Below are 19541 nucleotides of genomic sequence, written 5' to 3'. Positions count from 1 at the left end.
ATGAAAAAAAAAGCTTTCACTACTTCCTCATGCCATTTTTCAACAGGGAAACAACAGTTCTTTCTTTTAGGAATATTTTTAATGAAACCTCATAGTAAAGCAAAAGGCAGTTTGAAATACTTAAAAAAAAACCCCAAAAGCCCCACATATATTGGCTTTCTTAGAAGCCTGAGAATGGGAGAACCAGCAAATCTCTATTCTCTGTTCAGCAACAATTCATCAAAAACCTCTGTTCAGTCACCACTTTTTAAGGCGCTGCATTAAGGGTACACTTAAGAACCCACTTGAACTGAGTGAATACCAGTATGTTGATAACAAAAGGAAAGACTACTGGGCCATTTTGGTAACGCACCTAGCCCACTGTTCTGTTTCCATCATGGGGAGCCTGTTTCGGAAAACACGTAAGCCTGATCATTTTATGTGATCCATTCCCTTTCTACTCTGTCAACACAGCAGTGCCATTCACCGCCTACGTTGTATCCAGAAAAGGCTTAGAACGTTGTCTGGAAACTAATACACAGATACATAAATATACATGTCTGCGTGTGTATATATATACTAAAAAAAGGAAATCACAATAGAACTTAAAAAGGATGTTGTAACTAAAAGAGCAAAACAACATCCTTACACAGTGTCTCTCTAATGTTCAATTAGTGTCTCACTATCCTAAAACATAGAACATACTCTCAATAGCCAACCTCACAAATTAAAATGATTTCTTCTTCCTAACTTTGAGCGTACGCTGATTCTACAGCAATTGCACCCTACCATTTTAAAGGTGTTTTCAAGATCTTAACAGCAAAAGAAAATGGAAATGTGCTGTAATAAAAATACATCTGTACATAAAATCTTAATTTACCTTCATTTGTGTGGTTAGAAGTACTCTTCGAAGACCATCAGTATTATTTCCCCTCTTGTGGCTCAGTTTCTGGGCTTTTGGTTCTGTAAAGATGTATGAGTGCAAAACTGCTTAGCCTCAATAATATTGTCTAGATATTAAACAACATGCTAGAAACAACCAGAGGCATTTGGTTAACATTATTAAAAAATATTATATGTATAAACAAATCCAACTTTATTCTCTACCCAATCCAAAGCACAACTCTTACAATTTGGTATTTATGGACATTTAGGAATGCACAGTACAAGGCCAGCAAGTTACCAAACCTCACATGTTTATCATCTTGAACATTGCAATGTTATTCACACTCTACATTGAGGTTATGTTTGGAAAAATACAAGCAAAATAACCAACAAGATTTCAAAACCTCCAAAATAAGCTATACTTTTAAATTAATTTTTTAACCAGCACTTCAGAGTTCAGATACTAGAGACAATCAGGAAACAAAAGGGTGTTCTGTTTCTAGACTTTTTTCATAATTCAATAGTTACTTTAGCAATAATGCACAGGTCTTTTCCTTTCCAAAACTAGTTTTAAATGTATTTTTGTGGAGATGTAATTCTTTTCTCATTATGTCAAAAGAAATATAATACCTTACCATAGTCAGAATTTTTTTAGTAAATTTAAAATTTAAAATTAAATGTAAAAAGTAATTTAATCACTTAATGGATCTACCTGTGGATAAAGGAGTAAACCCAAGAACTTCAGGTAATCCATCTTGATTTTTTCTTTGCACAATGGGTGTACTATGCAGGCAAACCGATTCAGAATTTCTAGCATCTTCATTAACTGGAAATGGAGACGTGGCAAGGGATGTCCTCATGTCCTTTTGGGTGGATGGAGAGTTTTGTGCACTTCCAACAGGTACTACATCATTTTCTTCCATAGAAGACAAAATAATATCCTGACTTTTCCACTCTGTGTCTTCTAAATTGGATTGCTTGGGATCTGGAGACGCTACTTGCTGCCAAGGAGGAAGTACTGGAGAATCTGGTGAACTGTAATTGACATAATAATCCTCCTCCTCCTCCTCCTTATCATGTTCTAGTGTTGAAGTAATAAGCGTCTTGCTTTCAGATGGAGTTTTATTAGAGTCTATGTCATTTTTAGTATTTATAAAAGTTCCTATAGTGCTTACAGACTTATCACAGGTTTCCTTGGTTTGTGTTTTTGCAGTTTCTGCCACAGAAGCAGGAGAATTCTTTGTAGGCACAATAAGTCTTTCATCTTCCAGGCTAGATAAATTTAAATCTTTAGCTGCTTTTACTACTTCTATAGATTTCTCTTCAGACAATACTGCAGAGCTGAAATTTTCAGCTGCCTTTGCCAGCTCAGCAGGATGATTCTTAGGCAATTTCTTGAAATGTTCATACTCTTCTTTGGCATGAAGCCATATCTGAACTTGCTGTTGGCTTGGAGCACACTTGCATGGCATTATGACTATTTTTTTGTCTTCACTAGTTTTATGGCTATTACTTTCTCTTTTATTAACAGTAGAGTGACCATAACGAGGAGGAGACCCTGGTCTAGGACTTTCTGTCATTGCAGAAAATGCAGTCTTCCAGAGTCGTAGACCTTCTAATGAGAAGTCTCCCTCAAACTCAAGCAGGTCATTTGGAAGTCTGGTTTCCACTGTGAGAAGTCGTCCTCCAATCTCCCTGCGAAGAAAATAGTCAGAATTATTGTTTTGCTCTAAACTGCATTGCAGGCAATCCTCAAGATGATATAGAAGCAGAGTCCCACTAACGAGTTTTGTCACTACGCAATTCCTGTGGTCAGTATCTTTCTTTTGCAAACCAAGCAGGCACATTCCCACTTACTACAGTAATATCAAGCAATAAAAAAACTAAGTGTCATGAACAGAAGTGGGTATTTGCACGGGAAGCACAGTAATTTTAAACTTCAAAAGTATGTATATCAGATGGGATCTTTCACGTATCTGTGCCACATAACAGCACAAAATTGTTCACCGGAATAAATTAAATTTAATATAATCACAAGCATATGTAAACAAAAAAGCATTTAATGTAGTACCTTGGCTTTTCTGGGGCATCTGAAGGATTGCTGCAAAATGGTTCCTGATAAATTGTTTCTGCGAGATCATGATCCAGCAAAGTTGCCATGATTTCTTCACGACTGGGTGGGGACATGAGAGGCTTAAGAATGTGAGCAGTACGAGGTGTAAAACTTCCATTTTTTGATTGTGAGGGAGAACTCGTTGATCTTGGTGAACTATCTGGAGTTGGAGTTAATGCCTCAGTGTTTCTCGAAACATATAATTCTAAATCCTCGGAATTTGCATCTATAAGTTCACCATCAGGAGAAGACAATACAGATGTAAAAGAGGTATTAGCTGAATCAAGTGGTTGACAGGGTTCAAAAGTGGTTTCTTTTCTAATGTGGCTTTGAATCCAGTCTGAGCTGGTTGGCTGAGGAAGGTTAAGAAACCTCTCTTTATTTACTGTATTTCTATTCAATTTGAATTTTTCATTTAAACAGACCTCAATCTCTTGTGTACAAGAGGCATCGACGGAACTAGATCTAGAAGTTGAAGGATGAACATTTTTCCTCCATTGGCTATGGCAGTGGTTCTCATTGTCATCCAGTGAGGTTTTCTCAAAAAGCTCAGGGCTCAGGGCACCAGACCGTATCCATTTACTTGTGCTTGAAGAATGCTGCTTTTCTTCCTCAGATTTTTGGTCGTTATGACACAGAAAGTCATTTTCTGTTGTTTGTCCAGAACCAAGATCCTGAACTGCATCACTCAAGAATTTCTGGGGCAAATTTTGATCTGCTGGGACAAACTGGCTTGCAGAATAAAAACTGCAAAATCCAGTTTGCCCTATAGTATTAATATCAAAGTTATAATTGTGGTCTGGAGACAAGCTGTCTTCAAGTGAGTAGCAGCTTTCAAAACCAGGGTCTGAAAAAATTACGGGGCTGTCATCAGACACAGAGTGATCAATGCGACTAGTGATCTGCTGGCTTAAAGACTCCATTTTTGAAATTTTTGGTGTTTTTTCTTTAGGTTTTGTATTCCTGGGAGCACGAGATTTTCTTGGCGATGTGACTGACCGTGACCTTTTGACTGCTTTATTCTGTTCCAGAGGGCATGATGTACTCTTGCTCAGCTGTGTTTTAGCTCGTAATGGTTCCTGTGTAAGATTTGCATTCTGAGCCTTCTGTTGTCTCTTCTGGAGCAACTCTTTCAAAACAGCTAGGCCAGACTGCCCTTCACCGAACGCTGATGGGGCCACTATCGTCCTGTTTTTATACTGGGAGATGGGTTTTGGTTGCATGGTTGTTTCTGACAGAGACTTTTGTTTTACTGTTTCAGGTTTAAAATGAGACATACCTAAAACAAACCCTCTCTGGTTTTGATCCCAATTTAACTGTTTCACTGGACTCTTCAAAGACGTTACGAAACAGTTCTTGGGCAACTGAAGTGGCCCAGGGCTTTCCTCAGACAACTTAAGAATAGAAGAACAAGGATCAGAATGCTTGGATGCCTCTGGTAAACAAAAAATCTGCTGTTGATTATTGTCTTTACAATGCAAATAGTTAGTGGCATGCAACTGATCCATCTTTGCTGTGTCCAAAGAGTCACAAGCTTCATTTAATTTCCCAGCTGCTGGTAAATATGTGGTTTGCAAATTTTTTCTCTCTTCTGCTTTTGCAGAAGTCTTCTCTTTAGAGATGCGTGCATTCTGTGTTACCTGAGCTGAGTGACTAGATGGATCAAATATGTTTTGAATAAGAGGAGAATCCTTCATTCTAAATATAGCACTTTGAGTCCTGGGCCTTTGAGAGCTCATTTTTGGTACTTCCCTTCCAGATGCCACAGGAGTAGATGCAAGAGATGAATGAGGGTCTTCTCGTGGAGCAGGTACACACTGTGCATCTACAGGCTTATCAACTTCCATCAGTGAATGAAAACAGCCTGATGAATTACCTTGTGCATCAGCTGCTGAAGGGAGTGGTGCTGATGGTAGATATCCTGCTGAATAGCCTGGAAGAGGAATGTCTTTCCGGTTATGAAGTGACTGTGCGTTGACAGAGTGGTAAGAAATCTCAGGCAGATCTTGATGTTTCAGCACAAACTTTACTTCTGCAGTAGAGCGAGTATTTCCTTTTTCATCTTTAAATACAACACGCTTTCTTGAGGATGCTTTTTCAGCTGTTTTTTGTCTTTGTTTTGCTCTAGGTTTCTTCTTTCCATCATCTGCTGTTTATCAGCCTGATTAATCATCTTCTTTTTCTTGGTAGATACAGTGGGGCTAGCGAACTTCTTTTTACATTTCTTAACCTGAGTTTTTGCTCGACTAGTCTTTCCTACATTAGAATTAACAGTCTTGCTGTTGTACATATTGGGCCCCCTACTAAATAAAGCTTCTCTGTCCAGGTTGGTCAAAATTTCTTCTGCTTTTGGATCAGTGGGAGACCAGCAGCGAGGTGGAGATGTGTTTACTGGGCTTGTGCTTCTCTCAGAAAGAAAACCTAACTTAGACATAACGTCACTATAGTTACAGTCACAGTCTTCAGCTTCAGCATTGTAGGATGGTGAAGGAGGAGAAAGAATTGTATGAGTTCTTTTTCTGAAAGATAAAGTTCTTTTAATATTTCTACTACCTGCTTTTTGTGGCTTTCCAGCTTTTTTCTTGGTTGACTTATGTTTTGCTTTCCTTTTGTGACTTTTCTTTGGTGTTAGTGGATAAATAGGATATTTGGTTGCAGGAGAGTCAGGAACTTTTGGCCAAAAGTCCTTTAAAGGTGCAAGCTTTTTATATAAGTTCATCTTTTCCTCTGTGAGTACTACTCTTTCCTCACTAGAATCTACTTTCCCTAGTTTAACAAGCATATTTTTTCTCCCTCTAAATCTATTGATGATAATATATTTAATAATAACAGGTGGCAATTTTTTAGAAAGTTTTCTACGCTTTCGAGACTTCTGAGACCCATCCAAACTTTCAACACTTTCTATTGGTTGAGGTAGATTAATTTTTGAGTTGTGTGCGACAAAACTTGATTCACTGTCTTCAGTCTCATAGTTTACCTTCCGTTTCGTTCGGAGCGTATATTTATTCCCACATAATCCAAATGACTGCTCAGTTTCAAGAGACCCATCTGCAAAATGGCAGTCAGTATAATTAGCAGTACTTGTAGGCATTTTGTTTTCAAAAGCCTCAAGAGGAACTTGAACTATGTCGCTAGGTAAAGCACTATCCTTATCAGGAATGTTACTACAAGCATTACCTTGTGTATAGCAGCTTTCCTTCACTGACGCAACATCATTTACATTTGCAGGCTCCTGATGATTGATAAAACCATGTCTCTTTTTATTCAGCTTCAGCCTGGACTGTTTGTTGCCTTGCTGTAATTTATACGTCACAGGAGCTAACTTCTGTGGTCGACTGAGACAATTAGAAAGAACAACACTAGGAAAGAACATATAATGTGCTGCTTGTTGACTGAGGCTTGGCTTTTCTGCCTTATGCTCCTGAAATTCTTCATACCTAATTTTAAGCTTATTAAGGCCACCTTCATCAGTGTTATTTTCAAGTGAATGAACCGCAGTTCGACTGCTTCCTGAACAAGACACCAATTCACAATTTTCTGTAACCGTTGCTGGAAAATAACTATTCATACTCGCGCCGCTGGATTTTTCATTTACTTCAGAGGACATTTTCCCTTTGGAGTGGCTCAAATCGGAAAAGTTAAACAAGTTTTTATTCAACATGCTGTCACCAATGTGGCGGCCCACATGCATAAAAGAGACATCCTTTTCAGCCTTTCTGATGCTAGTATACTTCCTACTAGGTATCTGTCTGCTTACTGATGAAATATCATCTTCATAATCAAAAATATTATTTTCACATGAAGGAACCGGGAGAGTATCTTTCTTGTTACTCTCTTTGTGAGAGTTTTCTGCATGGGTACTATTGCTGAATGGAGTTGGGTACTTTGCTGAGTAAGTGCTTTCTTTTGTAAGAGAATGGACTGAAAGTTCAGGTCTTGTTTCTGCGTTTGGTTGTGAGAGGTCTTCTACTAAATCTTCATTGTTCAAAACATGGTTAGAAAGGGCACTTGTGTGTTTACACTGAAAAGTAATTTTAGCAGAAGATGGGGGTTCTAGCGTAGCAGCATCTTTGTGAAAGATTGAGGTCTTTACAGACATTTTGCTTGTTGCAATGACGGAGGAGTGAGTTCGAGAACTTTCATTATTCAAAGGATTGTCTGAAATGGAAGACAAGCAATTTTACTCTAGTTTTCCTGTAAAAAAAAACCACACCTAAGGCATTAACCATTTTAACGACATTTTCCTGAAAGCCCTCCCATCCAAAGAAGAAACAAAACTCTTCTGAATCACACTGCATTTACAATCATGACAACTACAGACCCTGAGTACATGAGCTGTTTTATCAAAAATCACGTCGCTAGTATGTTTGTGTTTCAGCTGTTCTGTCAGTTACTCCTAAATGGTAGGTTTGCATGCACAACTGCCAAAGATTTCGTGCTAGTTTTCTGTAAGAAGGCTTCTAAAGTCCCTTTCAGATAACTACATACAAAGAGATTGATTTCTAGAAAAGCTTGTATCCTGATTTGTCCCTGAGAAGTATGCATACTCATCGGCTCTGAAAAACAAAGAACTTATTTAGATGACTTTCCCCATATGGAAAAGTCACTGCACAGAAAGCTGAAGTACTATCTTATGACGTTGCAAGGGCTTTGTATTAACTGTCCTGCGTGCTAAGTATAGGTAGTTTGCTGCACTTTTATAAAGCAGAGCAATCCACCATCCATTCAGGTGTTTATGCAAGGAGCTTGCAGCATTTAGATCACGAATGCACATCCACGCATTAACATTCCCACATGGATATGTGACCAGCATGTGCTGCTTCAACTGTCCTGTGCAGACTCATCCTATGATAGCTGCAAGGACTTCTCTCTCCTTCGCTGATAACTTTCATCACGTTTACTGCAGGATAAGTGTGGTCAGGCAGGTGGTAAGTAACAAATTAACAACGGGTTTGCGACAACTTGTGTGCTTGCTCATAACCACAATGAACACCAAGTACTTGGAAGGAGTTTATTCCTCTGCAAAGAGGCAGTTACCACAGCGCTCCTGGCACACAGCAATTTGTTCCTCTGTCCACATCTTTAGCTGAAACGTTGAAGGGGGATAGGTGTTATGAAACACGCTGTATGACCTGGAAGCACGCACTGCGCACTGTTGTACCAGACAGGGGATCCTTTGGGCCTTAAGTGTAAGTCTCAAACAATTTGAGGACTATCTTAGTTTCATGCTGTCTTCAGCTTAGCAATTTATTTGTTGCAGGGTAGAAAAATAAAAGGAAGACCCAGTCTGTTTCTAATAACCTTTTCTAACGCATACACAAAGTCCTTGAGCTGTGAAACACAGCTGGGAGATGCTGCATATGATTCTTTGAGGGTAGGAGTCCACACAAGGAATGAGGATGATTAACTGAAAACCAGGAAAATGGGAGTTTAGTGAAGCGTCCATGATTCAGATATAAAAATTGCAAAAACACTTGCCAGTCAGTCAGATGTTATGGACACAGATTCATGTGTGGATAAGTATTTTCTAATTTAGAGGAAATGGACTGAGATCTGTTTTGAATTTATTTTCTCTCCTATTATAAGAAGTTGATGTAAAAGTTCACAGTAATAAACTCATTCTAAGCTGAAATTCTTCCTCTGCATGTGATATTTCATATAATATTCTAAAATTTAAACAATGATTTTCTAAGATACAGTCTCATTAGGCAGAAGCATCCCTTTTTACATTAAACTAAAAATTACTGCAAATAAGGGAATTACAGTTGTATACTTTGCAAAACCAAATCATATTAGTAGTACCTCAAACCACGTATTACCCTATCATTATTCCTATAAAAGCAAAGGAAAAAGCAAACAGTCTTAAACAGTGAACACAAAAGAATAGCTGTGGTTGTCAATGCAATAAGATAATACATCTCACTTTCTCTAACAAAGAATTGCTAATAGATATATTAAGATGTATGTATTTTATATACTAACATATGATGTTTCTTATTTTTGCCAAAAAGCTTAAAGAGACATGAACTAATACAGAAATTTTATGAAAGATTACATTCCTGCGCCGAAAAGCAAATGCAATAATAGGAAATTAGGTACATGCATGAGCACAAACAAGATTTTACATTAACCAGTTTGTACCACAGATTTAGGAAAGAAGCTTCTGTACAAAGTGACATTAACCACAAATTTCAAGTTTTAAAGGCAATGAAGTATGACTAATACAACATTTCTAAACAAAGAAGAACAATTACTGCTGATTAGACCAAGAAGAAAAGTGAACCTAATACTGAGAAAACCATGGATACAGATAAATATTTCCCCCCACAAGATCCATACGTTTTACATTGTTCTGCTCAACAGAATTTTATAAATGTGAAAATATGTAGATTGTCTAATGAAACAGATAATATTTATATATTTGCCTAACCTCAAAGCATGCATTCTATTAACTAAGGTTATTTGATCAAAGACAGCAGGTTATAAAGAGATGGCAAGAGATTATCTCTATAGATTAATTTAATTTTTTATAATTTTGAAAGTCAGTTTCCTCTGCATCAGCTTTGCCACAGCATAGTTTTAACTCATGCAATCCCAAGATGTGACCATGCAATCTGCTTAATCAAACAAAGGCTCGCTATATTTTAGCACGTGTGGCAAATACTTGCAAAACAAAGAACCATCTACATTTACACAATAATATATTTGCTATTTACAATGAAATCCTAGCACGATATATGATCCTACAGAATCCTTAATTTTAACATCATGTTTGCATACCAAATAATAACAGAAAAATATCCCTTGCAATAAGGTAATTATCTTTTCCATAAAACTAATTAAACAATGCCCTTTTTTTGACCATTAATACAATAGGAAAAGCAGATTCTGGTAATTTACAGAGGGTGTTCAGATTAAAATATTGTTGGCTTATAAGGAAGATGTTAATGGCCTGCTTTTGCAATCTGTTGAGAGCATTTACTTCCAATTGAAATGAGAATGGAAGATGCCTAGCACTTTTGAGAAAAACTCATCTGAAAACGAACTATGATCCAGGTAATAATTCAACTTCTAAAGCTGTTTTTTCTATTTACTTACCGCCATTTTCATCTGCAGTCCCATCTAACTGAGGTATAGAGAGATTAGTTAGGAGCATATTGTTACCACTCCACTCCATTTCTTCCTCTGAAGATGAATCTTCTTCTGTTGAACTTCGATGCATATTTTTGCCAGCTGACCTAGAGAAAATGAAGGAACTAATTAATGCACAATACTTCTCTTAGAAAATACCAATAGCCACAGGGAACCTCAAAATCAAGCAGGTGTGGTGCTATAAGGTTGTGTAATTTGGGGGAGCAAAGGGGAATAAACAAAAAAATGGTTACATTTCTCACAGAGAAAATATTATTCAATGTTACTACTTTAAGAGGCAACAGTGGCAGCTAACCACGTAAAAACTACAGACTAAACCAGCAGGATTCATTAGTTTAAAAATGCAGAGAAGGCATTTAGATGCTTAATTTTATTTCGGTTTTACTGAAATTTAATTTCATTGCTTGAAAGCACTTGAAATTTGAAGACTGAACCAATTATGCAAAATTATTTCAGTTTAGCTCTTAGCAAACAGATTTTTATTATTTTTTTTTAAAGGAATCCATACTGTATTATAACAATTCTCTCTCTTGGCAGGCTGAACTAAAGCAGAACCATCAAAGCAATGTTTGTTTCCATCCCTCCTTGAACATACCAAAGTTGCTGTTGCTAATACTTAAGCTGCTTTTACTAAGTTAACTGTTCTACATTGGCATTTTTAGAGTCATCTGCTGGGGGAAAAAAAAAGCAAATCTACAAAGAAAAGCTTCTATAATTTTTTCATGTTTTTAAGGTGGCATGGCTTTATGTGGGGAAAAAAGAAAAAAATCTATAGAAAACCCCAAAACTCAAACACTCTGATATATTACAACTCTAGAAGCATGTAGGAATTTTATTTCTTCTTCTTTAAAAAAAAAAAGTGTGAGATGAAAATAATTCTTCCTAGAAATAAGCTATTCTGTGGCTATAAGAGAGAAATCCAGGTAAATATCAAGGAACTGAGGTTTGGGGTGGGTTTTTTGTTTTGTTTGCTTGTTTTTTGTTTTTAAGATAATAATAATCTATCCTAGTAGCTTGATATATTAGAACATTATTGTGTAGTACCTTAAAAGGTATAAATACAAAGCTTTGAAGTTACAGGAAGGAAAATCCACAGTAACCTAAATACAGTCTACTTTTGAAGAACTCTTATCTGTGGAGTTCGACCAGAGCATGAATTATATGTATCATTAACACCATAGACATCTGAATGTGCTCAGTGCTAAGTCAACTTAGATCAAGCCATTTTATTAGTTCAGGAACAACAGGCTCAAACATGGCTATGTAATTTCCAGACTAACTCAAGTCCAGACGCAACATAACTTGCAATAGAGACCTAACTAACAAGAACAGCTTGGTACACAGTGGCCACGACCTTAGTGAGATAAGTTCTCTCTCTTCTGTGTTCTCAAAACATGGAAAAGTACAGTGGAAAGACATTCAGTTCTATATGCAAATGAGTATCAAGCTAGGGAGAGCAATAAATACTCTGGAGAGTAGAGCTGCTATTCCGAAGGATCTCAATAGGCTGCAGAATGAGCTGACGGGAACCTCATGGACTTCAAAAAAGACAAATCCAAATGCCCCACAAATGGGATGAAATAACTCCATGCACTGCTACAGGCAGGGAGAGAGCTGGCTAGGAAGTGGCTTTGCAGAAAGGGATGAAAAATCATCCACCAAAAGGTAGACAACTAGTTGAACCTGAGAGCGTGCAGGTTCAACTTGTAGCAAAGAAAGCCAGTTGCATCTTGAGCTGCGACTGCCACACTGCAGCCAATTTCAGTAGTTGTGAGGCTCCATCTGGAATATCATAATTGGTTTTGGGCATCCCACTGCAAGACAGACTCACAAACTGGAGCAAATCCAGCTGAGGAGCACCAGGGTGACCAGAGGCTGGAGCACGTTATGTATAAGTAGAGGCTAAGGGAACAAGATTTACTCAGCCTTGAGGAAAAAACTCAGAGGAGATCTTGTTGCACTTGTCAAGCATCCAATGAGTGGGTATAAAGAAGATGAAACCAGATTCAGAGAGGTGAGGTGAATGAAAAGGGCAACGGGCACAGGGCTGCCTCAGGGAACGTTATGTCCAAGGAAAACATTCTTCATTCAGACGGTGTTCAAACACAGGAACACGTTGCCAGTATAGGCTATGCAATCAGTGTCTTTGGAGATACTCAAATCTTGACCAGACAAGGCCCTGAGCAACTGACCTATCCAAAGCTGCGTTGACCAGGGCACTGGCCTACATAGCATTTAGATGTTTCTTCCAACCTGAATCACGCTATAATCCTGTGCATGAAGCAAATCTCTGTCAACTTTAGTAAACCCAGTCAGGCTGGAGACAACTTCTGCCGATAGTAACTTGGATCCCTCCACATTCAAACCCATCAGTTTAGATTCCAGGAAAATTTGTGTTACATAGCATGATACCACCATACATGAACCAGTCCAGGTCCTGATGGGCTTTTTGCTCCAGTTCAGCACAGATCAAACCCAAGTCATTTAATTCAGTCAATAGGGTGTTGCTACTCCTCATTATTTCAATACATTTTTTGAGATAATGGAAGACTGATGAATACCTAATAACAGAAAAGTGATAGTATGAATATGGTAGGAGCGTTAGAAAGCAGTACAAATAGAATGAGCCTGAGCAGAATAAAGTTGGATCCATTGTCAGACTCCAACTGGCTCTTTATGCGTACGCAGAATCACGCAGGAGGCAGATATATCCATGCTCTCTTCTGCAGCCAGTCCAAATTCTGCAGAGATCACACTGAAACAAAGCTTGTAATTCCCTCTGAACATGAGCTGTGGAAAGAACCTGATATGTACATTCTCCCTAGCACTTTCTGTCTGGGATTAAGATGTAGGCATATATGAGCAAGTTATTCATGAGCCAGCTCATCAAGTCTGATGAGTTTTTAAACAGGATTCTTTACTGCATAAAAGCAGTTAATTGCTTCAGGATCCTACCTGATTCCAGAAGTTATACAGAGCTGTGCCTGAGCTAATAAATTCTGTGAGATATAGGCTGGTCTTACACAGAAACTACCACTAAATCAAAGATAAACGTTAAGTGTTTTAGCTGGAAATTCCAAATTTTCAGACTACTGAGAGGGGAAAAAACCCAAACAAAATCAAAGGTCAGATTGCTAGCTTTAGAGATGCTTTATGTCTAGAACTATGAGATTCATGATCTAACTTCTGATTCTGTTACAACTTTTCTGTATGTCTTCAGGAAAGAGAAGAATAAATATTTCTATGCCTCTCCTGCTCTTTGAATCATAGTATAATTATGATTTCTGATGTAAAAAACCCCAAAATATCAAAACATTATGTCTGTAAAGTTTCTCATCTTTCCAATAGAATTATAAATACCAGAATGTCTGCCCAAAGCAGGGGTGAAGAGAAACTGGATACAGCTCATTTCAACGCCTGTCAGTGAAGACTGTACAAAAGGTCATTACAACCTGAGCAGGTGTTCGAAGAATCTTGGCCTTAAAACATTCAAGCTGCTGACCTTTAGCAGTCCAGCAGAGTGAGCAACATTCATGTTTTGATTTAAGCTTTGAGCATGGAAACAAACGGGTGTTTTTCTCAGGCTTCTGGGTCAGTCTTCACAAGAACACTTCTTAAATACCCACTTCAGTAAAAGTTACAGGCACATGACATGTACAAGATACACCTTAACATTTGTACCACATCCAAGGTGCGACTTTGAAAGGAGCTTACAACTAAAGTTTTTTTGTGTTCAGCTCTAGAGTTCCCAACACAAGAAGGACATGGAGCTACTGGAACGAGTCCAGAGGAGGGCCACAAAGATGATGCGAGGCCTGGAGCACCTCTGCTATGAAGACAGGCTGAGAGACTTCGGGCTGTTCAGCCTGGAGAAGAGTAGGCTCCAGGGTGATCTTATAGCAGCTTTCCAGTACTTAAAGGGGACCTACAGGAAAGCTGGAGAGGGACTTTTTACAAGGGCGTGTAGTGATAGGACAAGGGGCAACAGATTTAAAGTGAAGGAGGGGAGACTTAGATTAGATATAAGGAAGAAATTTTTTACATTGAGGGTGGTGAGGCAGTGGAACAGGTTGCCCAGAGAAGTTGTGGCTGCCCCATCCCTGGAAGTGTTCAAGGCCAGGTTGGATGGGGCTTTGGGCAACCTGGTGTAGTGGAGGATTTCTCTGCCCATGGCAGGGGGTTGGAACTAGATGATCTTTGAGGTCCTTTCCAACCCTAACCATTCTATGATTCTATGATTTGTAGGACAAAAAACCTACTCAATATTTCCGCAAACAGCAAACTAGAAGCTTAGGTCTAGCCAAATCTAAACATCTAATCTTTATTTCCATATAAAGCTGCATTCACTGCATTATCTGAACAACTGCATTCTATTTCAAGATCTGTGTAGATTCTTCCAGTGCTGTAAACAGAGACCTCTCTACAGCTCACTGGGCTCACAGCACACTTGAAAAGGGGGTGGGAGGGAGGAAGGATCTGGCAGAAAAGAACGTATTAAGAAAAGAAAATCACATATATACCTTCTTTTTGGCCCAGGCTCTTCAATGTTACTGTCCCACCTTTGAGACATTAACAAGCTAAGCTCCATTTCTTCTTTCTCGCACTGTGGTTCATTTTCTTCATCATCACTGTTCTGAGAATTTCGACAGCTTCCAAGAGAACGATGGTGAGAGAGTGTTTTGTGATGTCCCATCTGATATCCATCATTCTCCAATCCAGCCAACAGATCAATCATGGCCTCATCAGCACTACTGTCCACTGCAGAAAAAGCCCATACAAGTAGAATCTGTATTTTGTTCTACTTGTAAATGACAAGTTATAGTCTACCAGTAAAAAACCAAAACCAAATAAACAAAACAAAATCTCTCATTTTAAAGTCTACTAGTTTGTTACTGTCTAAAGCATGGCAGGCTACAGATAGAAAGCTCTTTTCATATCTTGTTTTTTTTAAGTTTTATGATTTGTTATCTTTTCTAGCTCTTTATCTAGAATCTTCCTCCCCACCCTCCTATTACCTACTCACATTCAGTAAAGCCTCACTCTCCTCTTTTATTTCAGCATGCGTGCCAGCTTCTGAAGCATCACTGCCTTCTCTTGGCCTCATCATTTCAATGGCTGCATTAACTTCGTTGGGCACTTCTCTCCGTATCGCTTGGAATACTTGCAATCACTGCACCTCCGGAAAGGCGATGTTCATTTTGACCAATTAGAATCATAGAATCATAGAATCGTTAGGGCTGGAAGGGACCTTCAAAGGTCATCTAGTCCAACCCCCCTGCAAGGAACAGGGATATCTCCAACTAGATCAGGTTGGAGTTCCTCTTTAGTTCCTCTTTCCTTCTGTCTTTTACTATAATGCTTAATTTCATCTCCCTTTTCTTTTCACTATAACCTAATCCTTTCCTAGGTTCCTTTAAACACTGAAAGTTTACCTGATTTCACTCCCTTAAATTTTTTATAATTTTCCTTTATTTGACCCAAGCTTAGGCTAACTCATGCACTTGCCTTCTCATTCTTTATTTTTATTTTTTTAAACATCCTTCCAAGTCACATTTTTTTCTCACTCTCCTCCTGCTTACCTTTCATCTGACCTCATATTCAATTTATGATCTCCTGTCTACCAGGTATCTTTGTTACTTCTCCCTCCTTCTCCTCTGGCTGAAGAACTACAGTCTCTACTTTCCTTTCTCAGGAAATACCGTAAGATTTACAACAATCCTGAGAATCATATAAAATAGGTCTCAACATCAGTGAGGAAGGCATTTTCCATATTTTAAAAAGGCTTTCACAAGACACCATGCAAACATTTAGAATGGAAACCATCCCCTTTGCCAGAGTTCTGAATTAACCCACTTTCAATTGTACTTTCTGTTTTTGGCTCCTTGGCCCTTTGTAATGTCCATCATTAAACTCCAACCTTTACTTCCCATTAACATAAACATTGTTGTGTACTTCACAGCAGCAGCAACAGAAGTAGCATGCTTCAACAGCCCCTGTGACTCTACGACTCTACAAAGGCACAGTAAAGACTAGTCCATGCTATGAAAGAGCATAAGAGATGATGCAGCATGTTACTCATGGTCACACAAGACACCAACAATTAGTAGCCCCATGATTTAAAAAAAAAAAAAAGACAAAAAAGAAAGAAAAAAGTCATAAAATCTCCATTTGATTCCCCAGCCACTGGAAAAAACAGACCATTTCAACAATCATATTTGGTTGAGCAATTTAAACACATAGTCATAAGATATACTCTCTATATTATTTTAGCCAGTTCTCATCCTCTCAGCACAAACTTCTCACTCCAAAAGAAAAAAGATAAATCAATGCTCATGGTTGCCATCTCCCACATAAATTCTTTACTTACAGTTCTCTTGATAAATCCAAATCCTTGCCTATAAAACTTCCATAACCAAAATCTCACCTACTTTCTACAAAATAAAACCACACTGAAAAATACTCTTAAATCTCACTCCACCCACTCCTCCCTTCTTTGCAAGAAAAGATTGTATACTGTTGTCTATTGTATTATCCATAGACATTTATTTTTGCCCATATGGTATCTTCTTGCCCATGCACATACTCATATTCAAAAGCACTGGAGGCTATGGGTTTTAGATATTACCACCCCACACCCATTGCACTTTGTAGTATCAACTTGAGTGCATATTAACATGATACCTTATGTTTACATAAGAATGTATACAGGGAGATAGCATGAGCTATGTGTGCTTTTCATTTCCTCTAGAGTATTTGAACTATTTCTACCTGAAGCAGCTTTTCATGCAAGTTCCTTTGTTGTGTCATTTTACTGTTGTTTCTTCCTCACACCATTCACATTTGTTTGCTGTCATGGTTTGTCTCTCCCTCCTTAATGTTCTACTTCTTGTTTTTTTTTTTTTGCCTTCAACCATTCTTTTGTATCCATAAATTTTGGGAAATGCTCTGCTGCAACTTATCTCTCATTATCAGCTTACTCTCCTCTAGTATCTCCAGACAGCTGAGCTTCTATAGATAGCCCATGAGCATGTTCTCTACCATAACTGTAAGAAAGATGCAATAACTGCAAGAATACAATGTATAGACAGTCAAAATCCTCTTTATTCTGATAGTTTTAGTCCTATAACTCCAGAAGCATAAGGAAGAGCAATACCCATAAAAGATCGATCGCGTTGAGCTGACACAGCAAGTGGACAGGCTTAGCGAGCCAGTAAAGCTCAGTTGCCTCTACAAACACACTGTCCTGGTGACATTTCTAGAAGTTATAAGGTCTTTTTTTGGTGGTGGTGGTAGCAGGGGTTGTGTGTGTATGTGAAGTCTCAATCATCTTGACAAACTCCCTGAGGTAAACTCTACTTAGTTTCTTTCATGACTGGTAACTAAGTGAACGCAGCAGAGACTATGGAACAATAAAAGAGCCTGGAAGAAAAGACATTCCAGTCATACTCACTAAAAACTGTAGTCTGACTCAGTCTTTGAGACAAAGGCTGAAAGCTCTGACTATTCTCCACAATGTTTAAAATTGCTTCTTCATTAATAAGTGCTTCCTCTTCTTTATCAGTATGCATCCTATTGGATTCTTTAAAAGAAAAACAAAAAAAGAAAGGATAAAACTTCAAAGAGTCATAGACGTCAATACATTATGAAAGCAAGACACTTTAAAATGGATTTACTGTTCAAGCATGTTTCCATTATTTGCTATGGCAATTTTAAAAAGGCTTACTCTAACAATGAAAATAAAAGCAAAACTGCTCTTCATTTTTTTGTAACTGACAATCGGATCTTCCTTGCCTTACTTCTGCTAGTAGTATAAACAGCCAAAGCATGACATAGATTTACACCTAAACAATTATGCTATTAAAAATACTCACCTTTGTTCATCTTTTTATCTTTATGCACTTCTACCATATTAGCTGGCGTACACTGAAAGGCTTCAGGAGAAAGTACCTCAGAATGTAGTGTTAGCTCAGCAGAGAACTCCTCTGATCCATTACTGTAGTCCACTGATCCTGACAACGTTCTAGTTAATTGAAAACCAATTTTTAAATGCATATTTAAGGTTTGCACAGAATATCATACTTTATGGCAAATGGCTAAACACTTACACAGAGAAGTCATTTTGCTTGAGGATTTCTTTAAGTCTCTTCTGAAAAAATTTTTCACTCTCTGTTGCTGGCACAAATCCACGGTCTTTAAAATTTGAAAAATATTTGTTATTCAGTTTGACCTCTCAACACAGAGAGCAGCTAACATTACTAATTCTATTAGGAAATGGCTCAAAGTTGAAGGGTCCACTAATTTTAAGTGCCAAATTTGAGGGTTAATTTTCCAAGTGTATTTAAACACTTCAAAATACTTCAAATACTCCCATTGATCTCATCTGCAATTGCGAGTATCAACAGCATTTACAAATCATGTTGCCATTACACCAAGGTGAGCATCCAGGACAAGAAAAATCAGTTAGCAGTTCTGAAAAGTCTGGTTTATGCAGCCTGAGTAATACTACATAGAAACGCAGGAGAAAAACGGAGTGAGAAAACAGTCCGCCTTAGCCAGGAACCTGCCACTTTCCTTGCAATCCTCTGGCTCACTTCCCAAATATCATTCATATTTTAAAAGAAACACGGCCTAGGTTCTGCAGAGAAGAGCTCTGTTCATTATGCAATTAATTTGCAGAGCACGGTCTTCCCAGTGCAATGAATTTTACATAAAAATCCAGGGATTTGTCCATCCTTTTAGAATTTTCATCTAACATCATCTTAGCTATAATTCCACAGAAATTCAAAGGAACTGCCCTTGTGCATAAACTACTACAGAAAGCTTCAGGATAAGAGATTTCATTTTGCCCGTATTTAAACATTCAAATGTTTTCCATCATAAAGGATGCAATCTTAACCGTCATTATCATTCATTCTGCCTAGAATGCTTCGCAGCTAGCTGAATCGTGATGTTTTTAGGCAAGGTTACGTATCTTGCTTTTAAAATTGGAATACATGTTCTGGGAAATCAGTAAACTTGGAACTGAAAAAACAGTCCATCTAAAAAGCCCTCAAACTTGATACAACAATTTAAATTCTACCTCCTGCTTGCTTCTCATTCAAGGTTTTTGATAAACAGCTGCACAATTATATATTTATATATTTTTTTTTACCTTGTGACTCAGGTGGCTTAATCTGAGAAGATTCACATTTCTGTCTCCGTCGCTGCTTTTCATCTTCCCATATAGCTTGCAAACCAGGGTTCCTGCCAACCTGGGCTGAAATACGCAATAATACATGAAGGGAAGTCTGTCAATGTGACGAAGCATTCTTCCCCCAAATTAGATTCTTGACACTCTTCTCAATCGCTTTTGTCATTCTAACTTGTTATTTTTTAAACTGCAATTCTTGCCTTACTCTAGTATTCAGTGTTA

At 38.0% G+C, this 19541-nt stretch overlaps 1 protein-coding gene across 1 annotated transcript in view; it reads right to left on the bottom strand.

Annotated features, from left to right (window-relative positions):
• REV3L (REV3 like, DNA directed polymerase zeta catalytic subunit) overlaps positions 1 to 19541 on the bottom strand; it is a 139111-nt gene that overhangs the window by 42606 nt on the left and 76964 nt on the right. The window contains 10 exon segments of the mRNA XM_086631262.1: positions 860 to 942; positions 1577 to 2559; positions 2936 to 5132; positions 5135 to 7135; positions 10076 to 10215; positions 14650 to 14887; positions 17580 to 17708; positions 18001 to 18149; positions 18235 to 18319; positions 19281 to 19385. Coding sequence (XP_086487388.1) covers positions 860 to 942; positions 1577 to 2559; positions 2936 to 5132; positions 5135 to 7135; positions 10076 to 10215; positions 14650 to 14887; positions 17580 to 17708; positions 18001 to 18149; positions 18235 to 18319; positions 19281 to 19385 — 6110 coding nt within the window.

This window comes from Tauraco erythrolophus, chromosome 2 (genome assembly GCF_009769465.1).
Source record: "Tauraco erythrolophus isolate bTauEry1 chromosome 2, bTauEry1.pri, whole genome shotgun sequence".
NCBI lineage: Eukaryota > Metazoa > Chordata > Aves > Musophagiformes > Musophagidae > Tauraco > Tauraco erythrolophus.
This window is presented reverse-complemented; position numbering and strand designations above follow the sequence as displayed.